The following is an 18991-nucleotide window of genomic DNA, read 5'->3' as shown; positions in this document are numbered from 1 at the left end:
CAAAATGACATACAAAACGATACAAACTAAACTAAATATCCTTTTATTCGTTTTTTTATTTATAAAAAGTTTTTCCACAAAGCAATACGCTTTAAATAATATATGATTTATTCTTTTTATCTTCCTTTTTATATATTTTTGTTGTAAAATAATAATGCTATTATTTAATATTAAATTATTAGCAATATTCTCTTATACAATTTGTATAAGTTTGATTAATATAAACAAATTATTTGATATTTATGAAAGTATATTATAATAGAATTGTATGCTACTTCTATTTTAAACCATCCAAAAAATATAATCCTGCAATTATAAGTTAACAATGTTTAATATTTTATTTTTACTTTAATATAAATAATAAAAAAAATAAATAATATAGTTTATTTTAAATGCATACAAAATATATATAACAATTTATTATAAATACATAAAAATGTATATATTTGTTCTGAATATTTTTGTTTAACTAAACAGTTATATTTAATATAACAAAATTAATCTTAATATTTAAAATATAAATAAAATAATGCACTAATTTATATGTATGTCTCATCACATAAATATATAATAACTACTATCATCAGAGATATAGATATATAATTTCGAAAAATTATATTTATGTTTTTTTCAAATAACAATCAATACTTGTACAGAATGCATTATTTTAATTATAAGAAAATAAGTTTGTACAATAGATTTAATCTAAATTTATTTTTGCATGCTTTTATTTTAAATTATTTATTTTCTATAGGTAAAAACAACAATTTTTTCTATTACATATAATAAATAAAATATATATATGTGATTCCACATGCAATGAGACGTTTTATAAATTTTAAATTGAGTTTAATCAATTATAAAAATATAAAACTTACGTATTCATAATTTTATATATTAAAAATATCGTTTATATAATATAATCAAAATTATTTATTTTAAATATTATAATATTAATGAAATTATAAATCATAAAATTTTTGATATTTATTATTTATGAAATTTTCTTCTATTGACGTCGTTTTATGATTAAATTATTTAAATAAAAAATATATTAAACTTATAAATCTGATAAAATCATAAATTTTGCTATTTAAATAATAATTTGTATTTTTTTAAAATAAATATTTGTTTTTTATGCTTTATTGGAGAAAATTATTTGTTTCAATTTTAATTATATTTATGCTATTTTTCGAGATATTAATTTTTAATTAAAAAAAATACTAATATAAATTATAATATTTTCTTTTTAAAGTTCAAAATGAATAAATTTTATATTCAAACCGCTTTATTTATTTTAAGCATTTTCTCATATGCAAATAATGGAGCCCTTGCAGCTGAGCCTGCTCCAGGAGAAGATACAAAAAAACAACCATTAAGTCCTTATGCTACGTAAGAAAATGCAACCATATATACATATTACATATTTCATTATGACCATATTAAATATCCATTTGTACAAAAATGTTATAATATAAATACAATAACTTTATTTTTGTAAACATTAAAAATATGTTTATTTTTATCAATGACAGTCCAGAAGAAATATATGAAGAAAGGAAGCACTTAGCATATCGCGGTCTCAACTATACATCAGAGATCGAACTTATGAACGATGCTACAAAACAGTTAGAATACTATGCTACAACCAAAGATGGTTATGAACCATATTTACAAAATCCTACTGATAGTATATCTTATTACATAAAAAAATTTGACAACGAGACAAATATTATAAAAGTTCATTTAAATATTTATGATTCCAGTCAGGTATCAATTAACGAACAATGTTAAATTTATTAGCCAAATTAAAAAATTATTATAATTTATATACATATATTTCTCTTTGTTTCCATTAGTATAATGCCATAATAAACAGGATATGGAATCCCAATGCCCCCAATATTTTCAATAAAGGCCGTGCTGAAAGTATACAAAACATAATCAATTAGTCAAATTAACATATTATTGTTACTATTTATTCGATATCTTGTGATTTATCATTGCCATCATTATATGACACTATTTATTGCTTCTCATATCTTCAAATTCATAATATTTTATTTTACATAATGCAAAATTATTTTTTTTGAATAGTTGGCCATATTTACAATCCAAATTTAATGTTTATTCGCCAATTTTGCGAAAAAAATTCTAAAGGCTATCAGAAGTATTTTTATGCTTTCGTTTCAAAGACTGAAGTAAGGAAACCTTTCCTTTTCTGTTTCATTATAAATCGTATTTCTCATATTATTTACAATAATTTATGCAATATATTTTTATTAATTTTGTAGATATCAAAGGACAAAACTATAATTGCCATGGCTTCAGTAGATATAAATGATTGGAACCCTTCCAATATAGAATATAAAAACCCAATATTAGAACGTGCAAATTCATTCAAATGTACCTTTGAAATTGTCGAGCATATTACAAATAAAAAATATATAACAATATATGTGAACTTAGCTGGATACCTCATTGAAAAAAAAGGCGATGCTCTTGAAGTCACCTATATCGAATCTGTAAGCGATATACAAATTTTAATAATATAATAATTTATTTCACAATTGTAAAAAAAATACGGTTTTAACGAAATATACATATTTATAATATATGCTATATTTTGAAAAATTTTAACGTTTTACATATATATCCATTTATGTTTTTTTCTTAGATTAAGGGACATTCTTCCATTTAACAAAAGTGAATTATTGGAAAAGCTTTAGATTATTTTTTCCTTCATATATATATTTTCAGACTGTAATATTAGAAGATTTATGTTAATAATACGATTTATTTTCATTATAATAATGTTTTGTGTATATAATTTGTTTATGTCGTTTAATATTAGGATGTATCTATATGTATTAATTCATGAAAACTACAATCATAAGTATTATAATTTATGAAAAATGTTTCTTTATGGTATATTTTCATATTATTATGATAATTCACTTTTTGTACTCAAAATCGATAAGTTGTGTTTGTCTTTTATTATTTTTGTGATTTTAGATGTTCTTATAAACCAAATAACGTTCATTGAAAATTAATTACTTCCAAATAGGACATGTCTTAATTATATCAATTGATGTCATATAAATAAGTTATTAATGGTTCATTTTCCTCTTTCGTTTTTTGACTCTTAAATTCTGTCTTTAACTCTTTCTCCATTTATCCAGTTTTTTAAAATATAAAATCGCATATTCCAAATTGGATCCTTAAAATATATGTAACAATGATATATTTTATGGTATTGATTTATTATTCATTCAATAAAACAAATATTTGTATATAATTTTTATTGAATATTTATAGAAAACAATTATATGTGGCATATAATAGGAATTTAAAATGCATATTTTACATTTTAGAAAAATTGTAGCATTTTTCAATAATAAATAATTAATTTATAATAAAATTATTTTTTTAAAAGGCTTTATATATTATTAAATGCTGTTATTAATAAAGCTTTGGAAAAAAATAATAATCAGACATTAATAATCCTTGAAAATGGCATCTTTATATATATTATGAAAATAAAAAATGATAATGTTATATTCAACTATTACATAAAAATAATATTTTATTTATCTCATTGAGCATAATCATTTATATCAATAAGCGAATTTAATTGTTTATTATTGTTACATATTTATATGTACTTTTAAATACAGAATCATAAACATCTGAACTTTACAAAAAATATAAGACATTAATTAAATTTATCATTCTATGGTGTCTCGTTTTCTTTTATAGACAAAAAAAATTAACAAAAAAAATAAATTAATAAATGGCATAGGATCGGCCTGTATAAGTTTGTATATATTTAATGATGGAGATTTTTCCTTATAAACGGAATTTATAGATTTTTTAGTATTATTTTTTTGATTAGATGATTTTATAATTATTTGTATTTGTTTTTTTCCTCCAATTGAATTTATAACCTTTTTCATGTTTTTTTTTCTCGTCAATTCTTTTCTCGATCCAGATGACAAATACTAACATAAAATTATGAAAAATATATAATGTTTTATGAGGAAATATTTTAAAAATAGTACATATCATAATTTTCTTTTATTTACCTTGTACAGAATAGTTAAAGTAATGGGCATTAGAATAACTATAATTGAAATTACAATTTTTTTGTATTTTTTTAATACATTTCCATCATCTATTCCTGTTATTCCATTTCCTTTTATTCCACATTCAGGATTTGTTGGTATAATCACTGGATCTGACACTATTTTTTGAGATCCTTCTTGATCGGTTTGATCAGGATTTTGGTTTCCAGACGTGTCATGAGACGTTCTCTGTTCTTGAGTTTGTGATGTATCTGATGAATTTTGTTGATTTAAATCTTTTTGAGTGGGTGATGGATCATTAGATGTGGGTGGTTTACCCTCTTTTCGGTCTGACCCATCTTGACTTCCTTTATCGCCACCTGTATCTCCTCCTTGATGGCTTGAACTTCCTTGATTACCTGTACCATGACCTGATCCACCGCTTTTACCTTGTTGACTGGTATTTGCACCTCTTTGGCTACCATTAGATATTTGACCACCTGATACACTACTTGTGCCTCTTGTTCCACCACCCGGCCCATCATTGGAATCTCTTTTATTGATAACTGGAGTTTGGCCATGGTCCTTTGAATCACTTTGGGGACTCTTTCGATTTTCTGTGTCATCATCTGGATCTTTTTGTTCACTCGATGGACCTTTTGGTGGTATATCTGAGGTTCTTTGTTCATTTGTTAACCCTGTTTGTGATACAGATGGCTGTGATGTTTCACGTTGGTTATCTTTTGGTTGTTCTGAAGGCTGTGGCTGTTGTTGTTCTGGTTCTTGTAGTTGTTGTGTTTCTTTCTGGCTATCTTGTGGTTTTTCTTTCAGATTTGATTCTAGAGAGTCATTTTGTTGATGTTTTTCCATTGCCTTATTTGTGGATCCTTTATGTTTTGTTGAATCATCTACTCCATCTACTGAACCGCCTGATATACTCAAACCTTCGTGTTGCTTCAGCGAATTACCTTGTGTAATACTTTGATCAGTTTGGAGATTCTTTTTATCTTCTGTGTTACCCGATGAATCCTTATCACTTGATTTACCACCAGTATTTCTGATTTCACTATTTGAACTCCCTGGTTTACTATCTTTGATGCATTGCCCATTATCCAAACCTCCTGATCCAACTCCTGGTCCATCTTCTGGTCCTCCTTTTCCAATATCTGTACCAACCGATTCACCATTTGTTCCATCAGCTTTACTTACTTGACTGCCTTTCCCATCACTTGGAGCTTCGGGTTCTTTAACTCCATTATTCATATTTTCAACACCGGAACCTACTTGATCATTTAATCCATCATCAACGTTTCCGGATCTACTATTTGAACTTCCTGTATCACCACTTCCTTCCCTTGTATTTCCTTCACTATTGTCTGAAGTCTTTGAATTAATTTTAGAAGCGTCTTGTACACTTGATGAACTTGATTTTTCTGTTTTAGTTTTTGGTAATGCATTACTGTTTTGTGAAGATGGTGGTGTTTTGTGTTGACTATCTTTTAGTTGGTTTAAAGGTTGTGGCGGTGGTTTTTCTTTTGAAAAATGTAGTAATACTGATGGACCCGCTTGGGGGGGGCTTGGAGATTTTTTTTTTTGGGATTGACATTTTGGATTATTAAAGTCATAGGATTTAAAAACTCTCGACGATCGAATCTCTACTCCATCTTTTGTTTTAAGTGGGTGAAGAGTAATTGATTTGTTTTCTTTAATTTCTTTCATAGCAGTATTTCTAAATTCATCATATATATATTTTAATTGATTCAATAAATTAAGATATGACTTGCATCCAGAAAAACGATTGTGAAGAATCATATATTGATTAGAACATTCTTCAGAGTTCTTAGTAATGTTATTACTTTCAGCGTCATTATAATCTGAAATTGTTATACATATTTTATTAAGTAATTTATAAAATTCGCTCATATCTTTAAGTTTAGCATTTTTCAAACCCTTTATATTATCCAAAAGAGGCCAATGATCCATTATTACTTTATGTTTCTTTAAATATTTGTCATAAGCTTCATTTAAAGTAATATTTTGGTTTTTGTCCTTGTCTTCGCTTTTGTTGTGTATCTCAAATAATTTATCACTTATCCATAACAAGAAACATTCATCATAATCATTATAATTATCTTTATCTATTGATTTTCTGAATAGCATAAGTATATATATGGTCAAAGCATTAATACGTTCTCCATTTGTTTTACAACCACCATTATAGCAATAATTTTTGATGGCTGGTTCATCGTTAATTCTATCCGTATCGACATCTTTACCAATAAAATAACTATCAGCTATATTAAGAAATCCACACTAAGAAAATATTTATAAAAATTAATAAAAATATGTATTCATCCAAATTTTATTAAAATAAAATATAATATGATTTATATATAATACAGAACCAATAAAATCAAGGATAAATATGTTTTATTTTAAAATAAATTTATTTACCAATACTTCGCTTTCCATTGTAATGGAATTGTCTTTTTAATTTGTGGATTGACATCATTTTGTTTTTATATAAAATATATATACTGCAACAAAATAGGTTAAAAAATAGCTTGATTCCTCTATATAAAATTTCCAGTAGTTAAACTCACTATTAGTATTATTCTTAATAATAATAATAGTTTAAAATAATATACAATAATATAATTAAATAAAACTTATATTAACTTTTGTTGCAATTTAGACAAGTATCCTTATTTTGTGATTTGTCCGAAACATTTTTATCATATGCGAAATATCGCTATTCTTAATAATATTCGGAATAGCTTCATTGTATAATTTTGTGTAACATTTCAATAAGTTTAAATAAAACACATTTTCTAATTATTATACGTTCTTACATTAGATAACTATCCATTTTCTTGACTTATAGTAAAAGTATAACCAATTTTATATTATTATAAATATATAAAGAATTAAAAATGTGTTATTACTATAATTGTTAAAAATGTATCTGTCTCATTATTTGAATGTCATGTATTGATATATGCTATTGTTCACCGTGAAATACTACACTTTTTTATATAATTTACAACAAGTATAAAACACTATTTATGTTTAAATTTAATATTATTCTTTTTTCTAAATAAATAAATATAATACGTTTAATTATCTTAATTAATAATTCACTTTAGAATATGTAATAACTTTGCTTATGTACTAACATTTCTTTATATATAAATATAATAATGAATAGTTTCAAGTGCACATCTTATCTAATTTGGAAAATTAAAAATGTGTAATATACACATTAAATTAATTGAGCTACTACAATTAAAATGAATCATGAATATAAATTAGTTTTAGGATCATAGTTAGTATATATAAAGTGCATATTATTCTTTTCATCCTTATTATTTATTTAGCATATAAATAATATTTTCCCTTTTATAATTAAAAAAATTAATTAATAAATGGACGGGGTCGACTGAATAGCATTCTCAATATTAATTAATTCCATTTTCTTATCAACTAAATTTCCAAACGTTTTTATGCTTTTTCCTTATTTCCATTTTCCCCACAATTTTTCATAATAAATATTAAATTATTTAAATCGATGTTATATTATAAAATCAAATCGATAATTTGGATTTATTTTTCTGTATCAATTCCGACATTTGATCGATTTCCCCATAACACAATTAAACACAAATTAACAAAAAATACATGGCTAAAGACAATTACCACTAAGTTATATTAACACGAAATTCAATTGTTATAATTTGTCTTATACATGTTTTTAATAACTTATTTCATATATATGTTTAAAATAATTCGTTAAACTAATAAATATTATCAAATTATTAAAAATTATGCAAATAAAATGTAATGTGGTACTTAACCTTAACCCATTTATGGGTTCCACAAACACAACCTTAACCCTGACCCACTATGTAAAATCATATACAAATTATACAAAAACAATACAAAAATGCAATAATATGCATATTAATTTTATATTTTATTGATTATATTATTCAATTATTCATATAGACACAAAAATTATCGTTAAAAAATATTGTCAAAATTTTCTTGTTTCCAAATAGACATATTAACATATATCAATCATTATTATTGTTCCTGGAATTATCACTATTTATCGAATCATATATAATGATTCATTTTATTCTTTATTTTTTTTAATTTGTTTCTTATATATTGTCTTTGAAATAGTTTATCAATTCCAAAAAATGAATACTAATATAAAAATGGTAAATTATATATTTTTTGATAAACGCATATAAGGGATCACAAAAATATAATTTAAATATTATAGTTTTTAATTACTTATTATTTACCTTATAAGCAACTCCCAAGAAAACTGGTATTACAGAAAATGTCAATAAGGCTGGAATTAATTTGCTTGCTATCAACGAATTTGATGATGTACCTTCAGAAGTCTCCCCAAATGTTTGCCCAGAAACTTTTACAGAATTATCTACAGGACTTGTTTGGGGGGTTAATCCTGGAGGATCTGGAAAATCGCAAGATTTCTTTTTATATAATTTTTTTAAATTGTTATAATCATTTGATAATGTAGATAACAATTTATTATATGAACTGTTTTCTTTATTATTAGGATCATTATTGAGATCATTAAATTGATTAACAAAACTATTAGCAATTTTCAAATTTTCTCCGCAATCAATAACTACATCACTAATTCCATAATACAAATAATATAATATACTAAATGGACCATCAAATTTAGATATTTCTTTAATATTCATCAAATCTTTTTTTGTATCTATAATTTTCTTATAAGTCATACTAGGACTATCTTTTATTATATCATTATAACACTTATTATTTTCTATATGACTATTATAAAAATCATTTAATTTGGCGAATTTATGTTGTGGCTTTTTATTTAGTTTAAAACTTAACCATAAAATAGCGTATTCGGCAAGTTTATCAAAATCTAAACCACACTTCCCCTTTAAATTATTTATCAAATGAATAACACTAGAACTAGTCATTTCAAAATAATCATTATGACAATTACCATTTCCTGATTTATTCTCGTAATGACAATAATTGTCGATTAGTCCTTTAGATATTAGAGATGTTGTTCCATTATTTTCCTCCTCATAAAAATAGCTATCGATCGTACCAAATTCTTTATACTACAAATATATTTTATGAATTAAACAAAAAACGTATTAATATAAATTCTAATAAAATGGAAATTAATATAATTTATGGGCGATACAACATATAAAACACATGGGAAGAGAATATTTTATTTAAAAAATTGTATACCACTTTCTCAATATCACAACTTGGCTTTGCCATAATTTGAAGATTATAAGGGATAATAATATTTATATATATTACGTAAATATTTGTTGTATCTATTTAACCTCTTTGCATACCAATTATATTTCGTTAGACATGATATACTTATTTTATGGCAATTATCGAAATTACCTTAAATGGAGAGTTGGTTAATATACTTTTGCCATATGTATATATGATACATTTATACAAAAATGCTATTATTACTATAATCCTTAAAAATATATAAATAGTTATTTAATACGACATATTACAGTTTTATATAGTTGTTTCTAAAATTATAATATTTTTAAATTAAGTTACATGTTTCATTTTCTATTCAAATTACATAAATTTATATTATTATTATTTAATATAGATAAATTCATGGCCGATTTTAATAAATCCAATAACTTTATTTTTATTCCTATATACTTCAATTTAGAAATATACCTTATTGGGTTATTTTATAATACATTTTGAGCCTCTTTATACGGTTTAAAATAACAATTAGCACTGAAACCGTATTATTGAGCCATTTTAAGCTTAAATAAGTCTTTGAATCCAAACCATTTTTAAAATAATAATTAGTAAATATTAAATATATAACAATTAAATAACTATTGTTGAAAATTTTTAAGCATAATAAAAAAATATGTGTAATTAGATTGCTATATTGCGCCTTGAGAGGACAAAATAAAATATATTTGCTCTTTTTATATATATAATATTTGCTAAATGCTATGCATTGCTCATTTGTCTTATATATTTTATTATTATAGCTATTAATGTATATGATCTAAGTAATTTATTAAAAATCCTAAGATAAATAATGCTATTTTAGATTAAAAAATGATGATTTACAAACATTAATAATATAATACATACTAATATGAAATAAAAAAAAGACATTTAACATGAATTTGGTTTTTAACTTTTTTTTATTTGTTAAGTTTTTTATAACATAAAACCGTATATCCTGAATTGTATCCTTAACAAAATATATAACATTGGTACATTTATAATGCACTCTTATATGTTATTGATTTATCATTCATTCAATAAAACAAATACTTATGTATCTATGTTAGAAAGTATCATATATAATTTTTTACTGAATATTTATAGAAAACAATTGTATGTAGCATATAGCAAGGATTTAAAGGGACATTTTTTTCAGATTTTATTATTAATTTTTACAATAATAAATGATTTTATAAAATATATATTTTTTTTTCATTCGTTATTTTAATAATGTTTTTATTCTTAGAATTATATAAATAAATATATAAATGAAAATTAAGTGAACCATTCTAACAACATCATCTTTATATATTATAATAATATATAATTTCGTATTATAATTATATAAATATATATTTTAATTACACTTATGAGTTCATTTACATATAATAATAGTAATAAACGAATTTACTTATTTATAATTTTTAATAATTATATCGAGTTTTAAAATAAGGTTCATAGAATATTAATCCCAAAATATAAGTTATTAATTAAATTTATAATTCCAAACAATCGGATTTTCTTTTATAGACAAAAAAAATTAACAAAAAAAATAAATTAATAAATGGTATAGGATCAGCCTGCATAAGTTTGTATATATTTAATAATGGATCTTTTTTTCTACCAACTGAATTTATAACCGGTTTTAGGCGTTTGATCCTATCATCTGAACTTATAATTATTTTTGTCTTTCTGTTTCCATCAACTAATTTTATAACTCTCTTCATGTTTTTTTTTTCCGATTTTTTTGATGATCCAAACGATAAACACTAAAATAAAAATATAGGGGAATATATATTTTTTTACAATAATAAAAATTCTTTAAAAATGCTGTATTTAGTAATTATATTATTATTTACCTTATATGCAATTAATAAAATAATGGGTATTAAAATAAGTGTAACCGAAACACCAGTTAAACTACACTGCTTAGATGTACAACATACTAATGTGGCATTCATAAATTTTATTTCGGGTTTACAATCCCCTGATCCATTCCATGTAGTTGGAAATATATTCCATGTTTTTTTCAAATTTGGGTTAGAACTTAGTGAGTTTACCAATTGACCAATTTGTTGGGAGTTAGGTTGATTGACTTGAGCTGGGACATCTGGGATTTGCTGTGTGTTAGGTTGTGGTTGGGGAGATGGTTGTTTTTGTTGTATTGGGTCTGGTGATGAAGGTAGTTGTGGATCTTGTGGAGAAGTTGGCAGTGGATTTGGTGATGGATATGGTGGCATAATTGGTTGTGAATTTGATGGTAACTGGCTTGGTGAATCTCTTCCATTTATTGATTTTTCGGGTTCAGACGGGTTACCATCTGGTTTAGAAGGAGCACCGATGCTATTCAAATGGCTAGTTACATTACTAATAAAATTATTTAAATATTTATTAGATTTATCGTAAACATTTTTTAAATTATCCTTAGCGTCATTATATACATTACTGATTTTATCCGTAACTTCTTTAACCTTTTCCTGATTTTTGTGAATAAATTCGGAAGTTTTTTTCAAATTTTCCGCTCCATTTAATATAAATTTAAAAATTGATGACCCCCAATCAAAGGATCCTTCTGATGTACTTGATGTGGAACCATTTGATCCATCACCAGGATTTACGTCTCCGCCACTTCCACCCCCCCCTGTATTTTTTTTACTACTGTCTGAAATGTTTGGTGGATCTTGACCATTTGACCCTCCTTGAGATTTTTGTGATGATGGTGGTTCTGATTGTGGCGGCGGTGGTTCTTTTTTTGAAGAAGATTGTAATGGTGGTGGGCCCGCTTTTTTTTTTTGAGAATAACATTTTTTATTAGTGATTTTATATGGTTTAAAATATCTCACCGCGTCCATCTCTTCTCCATCTGGGTTTGTCAGTTTTTTAAGATTAATTTCTAAATTATTGTTTGAAGGATTTTTCTTAATAGCATAACTTCTAAAATCATCATATATACCTTTTAATTTATTCAATAAACGAAGATATGAGTTGCATTCAGAAATGCTTAAATAAAGGCTTCTATATTGAGTAAGGCAATGGTCAGAATATTTAGAAAGATTATTACTTCCAGCACCGTTATCTTTATAATCTACAACTGTTTTACATATTCTAATAAGTAATAAATAAAATTCGGCCATATACCTAAGATAAGCTTCTTTCAAACCCTTTATACTATCAAAAAGTTCCCAATAATCCAATTTTACTTTATGATTCTTTAAATATTTCTCATAAGCACTTTTTAAAATAATAGTATCAATATAACGTGTTTTATCCTTTTTGCCTTTGCTTTTGCTATGTATCCTAAATAATTTATCACTTACCCACATCAAGAAACATTCATCATACTTATTATAATTAGTTTTTCTTATTGAATTTTTGAATTTCATATATATATATACGGTCAAAGCATTAATACGTTCTTCATTTGTTTTACAATCATCGTTACTACAATAACTTTTGATGGATATTTCTTTGTTAATTTTCGTCGTATCGACATTTTTACCTTTAAAATAACTATCACCTTTAATAAGAAATTCACACTAAGAAATAGTTATAAAAATATACATTAATTCAAAATTTATCAAATAAAATTTAATATTATTTAAATGTAAATTAAACATAATAAAATTAAGGATAGATATGTTTTATTTTAAAATAAAGTTATTTACCATTTTTAGTGTTTGTCCATAGGGATATAAGTTCATTTTTAAACTGTTGATTGGCATCCTATTGTTTTTACATAAAACTTATATACTCCATCAAAAAATTTATCCAATTATTTGCCTTAATATGTGAAATTTCCAGTAGTTAAACACACTATTAGCATTTTTCTCAATAATAATATCAATTTAAAATTAATATACAACCATATAATAAAATAAAACATATATTCACTTTTACTACAATTTAGGTAAGTATCCTTATTTTGTGATTTGTTCGAAACATTTTTATCATATGCGAATATCGCTGTTCTTAATAATATTCGGAATAGCTTCATTGTATTATTTTGTGTAACATTTTAATAAGTTTAAATAAAACACATTTTCTAATTATTATACGCTTCTACATATAGAACTATCCATTTTCTTGATTTATAGTAAAAACATAACCAATTTTATATTATTATAAATATATAAAGAATTAAAAATGTGTTATTACTATAATTGTTAAAAATGTATTTGTATCTCATTATTTGAATACCATGTATTGATATATGCTATTGTTCAACGTGAAATATTACACTTTTTTATATAATTTCTAACAAATATAAAACACTATTTGTGTTTAAATTTAATATTATTTCCTTTTCTAAATAAATGAAATATAATATTATTATTTATCTTAATCAATAGTTTTGAGTGTATATAGTATCTAATTTTTTAAATTAAAAAAGCATAATATACAAATATATTGATTGAGCTATTGCAATTAAAATGAATCATGAATATAAATTAGTTTGGGGGTAATAGTTATTATATATAAAATGTATATTATTCTTTTCATTCGTATTATCTATTTAATATATAAATGATTAATAAATGTATTTTAAATAATAAAGAAAATAAATATAATTTAATATATTAATTTTTATTTAAAAATTCTATAAATACTTTGGTTAGAATAATTAATTAATTTGAGAATCAATATAATATGAGCTACCTACCATTTTAAGTACACATTTATACTTATAATCTAAACATATATTTTACATTGCATAATTTGTAATGAAATTTTATTTATTTCTATAATAGGATAAATGTATTTTTAGTGAAAATTATATAATTGTTACTTTAATTAATATTGTTTTTTTGTCGTGCTAATTCTAATATTACCACATTAAGGCTTAAATAAATGCTATAATCCTTCATTTGATCCTGTATGCATACCATTTTAATTCTATCATCCGATTAATAATATATATAATGAATTTATATCCGTATAGCGTATCAAATAAAATATTATATTTGTTCATATTTAATAATATATTAATCTTATATTATTATTGTTACTGATATACCACTGTACACTACAATGAGATAATTAATGCACTCAAGAGAAATACTTTAAACCAATTACTAATTTTCCATGCTTCATTGTTTTAAAGTGCAACATTTTAGGGCATATATTATTTCGTAATAGCACTATATTTAAAATATAAATAAGTTTGTGCATATATAATAGCCTAGTATAAATATTATTGTTTAAATAAAATTAATTATTATGTGTTTTTTCGATAAAATTAATATTTAATTATATGAATTTTTTACAATAAAAAATAATATTTCAATATTATTTGTAGAATATTTACTATCTTATATTTATAGGCATATAATAATAACCCTAATCATATATACTTAATTTTTTTTAATTATTATAAAAATCATTAGAACAAAATATATATAAAATTTTATTAACATTTTATATTTTATTTTTTAACTATTCTAAATATAATATATATATACCTCAAAACTATAAAATTTAAAAATTAATAATGATTAACCTATTATTATGACTTTATGATAAATAAATTAAAGCTTATAAAGCAACTAATATTCATACTAATTAATTTGAATACAAATATAAAGAAATAGAAAAAGATAACAGTAACTACAATTAAAACTTAAAATATTCTATATATAGTTTAATTTTTATTGTGTTATTAAAAATGTTATATACATAAAACATCTTTTATAGATATGTTGTATTGTCGAATCTCGATCGATATTTAATGAATCCATATTTTATGATTACCTATTATATATTAGTATTATGTTTAAATAATATTAAACATATACCAATTAACCTGAAAGTATATCATAATGTAAGCAATTGGTCCAAATGAATATAATTATATGTTATAACCTCGTATATGAGATTACTATATTGTTTGCTTGGAAAGCTATAATTTAAATTAAAATAATAATGACACGAATTATAAGCTTTACTAAATAAAATGCTCCATCAAACAAAGAAACATACTGTGTTACTCATGGTTCAACATAGCTATGGGTTAACACGCCTTATATAATATATAATAAGGGTTCTTATATATAGTTAGACAAAATTAGAAATAAATTATAAAATGTGAAGTTATAATATTGCCACATGCAATATATACAATCGAATTTGATGAAGGTATTGTATCTTATGTAAAATATATTATTCGACCCCTTTCATATTAATGGCTATGTCCTTTTTGTGGTGCGTATTTAGACATAATATTGAGATAAAACATACGGGGATAGACAAATATTTAATCAACATTCACAGACAAAAATATTATCAAATTATAAAGAATTAAATTACAATATACCCCGAACCCGAAATCAAAACAAAAATTCAGTGAACGAAACAATAACCCATTATGCATAACCTTGACCCATAATACTTGAACACCTCGATATCGAAAAAATTAAAATAAACAAATTAATTTATTTTATTTTATGTGTGTATATATATTTCTTGATTTTACAACTTATATTTCATTATTTTATTTTTATATTTTATTTATTTGTATTTTTTTTAATTTTATATATACTTTGTTTCGCTATTAAAAGCAATTTATAATTTGTGTTAATTTATAAAAAAAATATGGATATCAATATTACCACCAATAAATAATTTTTATAAAATTAGCAATTTTGATAGAAAAATGGTATTTAGTAAAATTTGTATTAAAAGCATAAAAAAAATACAGAAAACGCGATTTATCATCATATATATTTTATCATACTATTATTATGATGAAGTAAAAAATACTGTTATTATAATAATATTAGTAGCATAAAATTAGCTGCATTTCTCAAATTAAATTAAATTATTTTTATATTTAAAAATATAATAGACATCCTTTGTATTAAAAACGATGTATTCTCGATGAAATTTTGTAAAACAAATAGAAAAAAATATCAAAACAACGATTTAATATAATTATTAATAAAGCATATATGTATTTTATATTATTTTCTTGCTTTTATATTTTTATTTATAATTATTGATTTTCTATATGTAAAAACGACAGTTTTTTTCTATTACATATAAATAAAATATTTATATGTGATTCCACATGCAATAAGACGTTTTATAAATTTTAAATTGAGTTTAATCAATTATAAAAATATAAAACTTACGTATTCATAATGTTATATATTAAAAATATCGTTTATATAATATAATCAAAATTATTTATTTTAAATATTATAATATTAATGAAATTATAAATCATAAAATTTTTGATATTCATTATTTATGAAATCTTCTTCTATTGACGCCGTTTTATGATTAAATTATTTAAATAAAAAATATATTAAAGTTATAAATCTGATAAAATCATAAATTTTGCTATTTAAATAATAATTTGTATTTTTTTAAAACAAATATTTGTTTTTTATGCTTTATTGGAGAAAATTATTTGCTTCAATTTTAATTATATTTATGCTATTTTTCAAGCTATTAATTTTTAATTAAAAAAATACTAATATATATTTTATTATTTTCTTTCTAAAGTTCAAAATGAATAAGTTTTATATTCAAATTGTTTTTTTTCTTTTAAGTGTTTCAGTGTATCTGAATAATGAAACCCTTGCAGCTGAGGCTATTCGAAGAAAAAATAAAAAATCCAAATCAAAAAATAGTTATGCTACGTAAGAAAATACAACAATATATATATTACATATTTCATTATGAAAATATTAAATACATACCTGTGCAATAATGTTATAATATAAATACAATAACTTTATTTTTGTAAACATTAAAAATATGTCCATTTTTATCAATGATAGTTCAGAAGAAATATATGAAAAAAACAAGGACCTATTATGTACCAACCCAAAAGAAACTAAAGAAGCGGAAGAACTTATGAACGAAGCTGTAAAACATTTAGAATCTCATGTTGCATGCGTGGGAGGTTATAAAACATATACAAATTACAATAATCCTGATGTGGATTTATGTATAAAAAAACTTGAAAACCATACAGATATTGAAAGAATTGATTATATGGTTTGTGGTTCCGATAAGGTATCTACAAAAGAACAATATTAATTTTATAAACTCAATCAAAATTAAAAAATGATTATAATTTTATACATATATTTCTCTATGTTTCCATTAGTATAATGATACAATAAACGAGATATGGGATCCCAATCATCCCAGTCCTTTCAATAATGGCGATGTTAAAAGTATACAAAACATAAATAATTATTCAACTTAACATATTATTGTTACTATTTATTCAGCATTTCATGATTTATTGCTCCCATTGTTATATGATATTATTTATTGTTTTCCATATCTTCAAATTCATAATATTTTAATTTACATAATGCAAAATTATTATTTTTTTAAAAGTTGCTCGTGTGTACAACCCAAATTTAGTAATAATACAACAACGTTACAAAAAAAAATGTGGATCCCCTCAGAAATACTTTTATGCTTTAGCTACAAAGGTTCAAGTAAGGAAATTTTTTTTTCGTCCCCCAAAAAACCATATTCTTCATATTATTCACAATAGTTCATCCAATATATTTTTATTAATTTTGTAGATATCAGAAATTACAACTATAATTGCCTATGTATCAGCAGATATAAATGATCACAACCCTTCCAAAAAAAAATACGAAAACACAATCGTAAAAAAAGCAAATTCATTCAAAACTAACATTAATTCTGAAAAAGATATTAGAAAAGGAAAATTAAAAAAAACGTTTGTTAACCTAGCTGGATATTACATTCAATATTATAAAGGCAGTACTAATGTCACCTATATCGGATCTGTAAGCGATATACAAATTTTAATAACATAATAACTTATTTAAACATTTGTTAAAAAAATATTGTTTTAAATAAATGTGCATATTTATAATATATATTATAATTTGCAAAAAATTTAAACATTTTATATATTTACCAATTTATGTTTTTCTTCTTAGATTGATGGACACTCTTTGATTAAACCCAATTGCTTTTGTGGATCATATTATAAGTGCTATCATATTAATATATAAATTTATATTTCATATTGATTTTTCAGAACTGTAATATTAGAAAATTTATTTAATAAAACGATTTATTTCCATACATAATGTTGCTTTAAATTACCATAATAAGGTTTTTTTTGTTTTAAGAATGCTTTTTTTTGTATGTTATTTGTTTGTCTTTTAATATTAGGATGCATCTGCATGGATTCATTTTGTCGATGCTACAAATATAACTGTTATTATTTATGAAGATTTTTTATTTATGGTATTCCTTTCATTTAATGCTTACTGCTCATTTTTTTACAAACATAGACACCATCTCGAGATTAAACACACAAAAATTGTAAATATATTTGATCAGCATTTATAGACAAATAAATATTATAAAATCGTAAACAAATTAATAAATCTAAACCATATCCCCCAATATAGCTTATAATTTTATTAATAAATACATTTAAATTAAGTTTTTTAAAATCATTATAAGTATTAACTAAAAATGACTATATTACAAATTCATTAATATGTAGTATATATGCATGTACATAATGGTAAATGAGTTTTTTACAAACACTAAAAAAAGAAAAATTAAATACATAACGTGATTATATATTAAATTAAAAATTTTGTAAT

The 18991-nt window shown here is 22.8% G+C and overlaps 5 protein-coding genes across 5 annotated transcripts; 2 read left to right on the top strand and 3 right to left on the bottom strand.

Moving 5' to 3' along the window:
• Window positions 1-1261: 1261 nt before the first annotated feature.
• PVVCY_1104890 (fam-a protein) lies at window positions 1262-2701 on the top strand (the record flags this gene model as incomplete). The annotated part of the gene is made up of 6 exons (XM_037634584.1): window positions 1262-1392; window positions 1536-1770; window positions 1860-1929; window positions 2098-2201; window positions 2295-2525; window positions 2678-2701. The coding sequence occupies 6 exons, from the start codon at window positions 1262-1264 to the stop codon at window positions 2699-2701; spliced, it is 795 nt and encodes a 264-aa protein (XP_037490669.1).
• A 1027-nt stretch (window positions 2702-3728) lies between these two features.
• On the bottom strand, window positions 3729-6536 carry PVVCY_1104880 (CIR protein PIR protein; the record flags this gene model as incomplete). Its single annotated transcript, XM_037634583.1, has 3 exons — window positions 3729-4001; window positions 4086-6377; window positions 6519-6536. 3 exons carry the CDS (start codon window positions 6534-6536, stop codon window positions 3729-3731), a joined length of 2583 nt encoding a protein of 860 aa, XP_037490668.1.
• A 1823-nt stretch (window positions 6537-8359) lies between these two features.
• On the bottom strand, window positions 8360-9371 carry PVVCY_1104870 (CIR protein PIR protein; the record flags this gene model as incomplete). The annotated part of the gene is made up of 2 exons (XM_008628042.2): window positions 8360-9202; window positions 9339-9371. 2 exons carry the CDS (start codon window positions 9369-9371, stop codon window positions 8360-8362), a joined length of 876 nt encoding a protein of 291 aa, XP_008626264.2.
• A 1502-nt stretch (window positions 9372-10873) lies between these two features.
• PVVCY_1104860 (PIR protein CIR protein) lies at window positions 10874-13099 on the bottom strand (the record flags this gene model as incomplete). The annotated part of the gene is made up of 3 exons (XM_037634582.1): window positions 10874-11146; window positions 11237-12913; window positions 13043-13099. The coding sequence occupies 3 exons, from the start codon at window positions 13097-13099 to the stop codon at window positions 10874-10876; spliced, it is 2007 nt and encodes a 668-aa protein (XP_037490667.1).
• A 3787-nt stretch (window positions 13100-16886) lies between these two features.
• PVVCY_1104850 (fam-a protein) lies at window positions 16887-18385 on the top strand (the record flags this gene model as incomplete). Its single annotated transcript, XM_037634581.1, has 6 exons — window positions 16887-17017; window positions 17159-17396; window positions 17491-17560; window positions 17730-17833; window positions 17924-18154; window positions 18311-18385. The coding sequence occupies 6 exons, from the start codon at window positions 16887-16889 to the stop codon at window positions 18383-18385; spliced, it is 849 nt and encodes a 282-aa protein (XP_037490666.1).
• Window positions 18386-18991: the final 606 nt, after the last annotated feature.

This window comes from Plasmodium vinckei (genome assembly GCF_900681995.1).
Source record: "Plasmodium vinckei vinckei genome assembly, chromosome: PVVCY_11".
Lineage (NCBI taxonomy): Eukaryota > Apicomplexa > Aconoidasida > Haemosporida > Plasmodiidae > Plasmodium > Plasmodium vinckei.
This window is presented reverse-complemented; position numbering and strand designations above follow the sequence as displayed.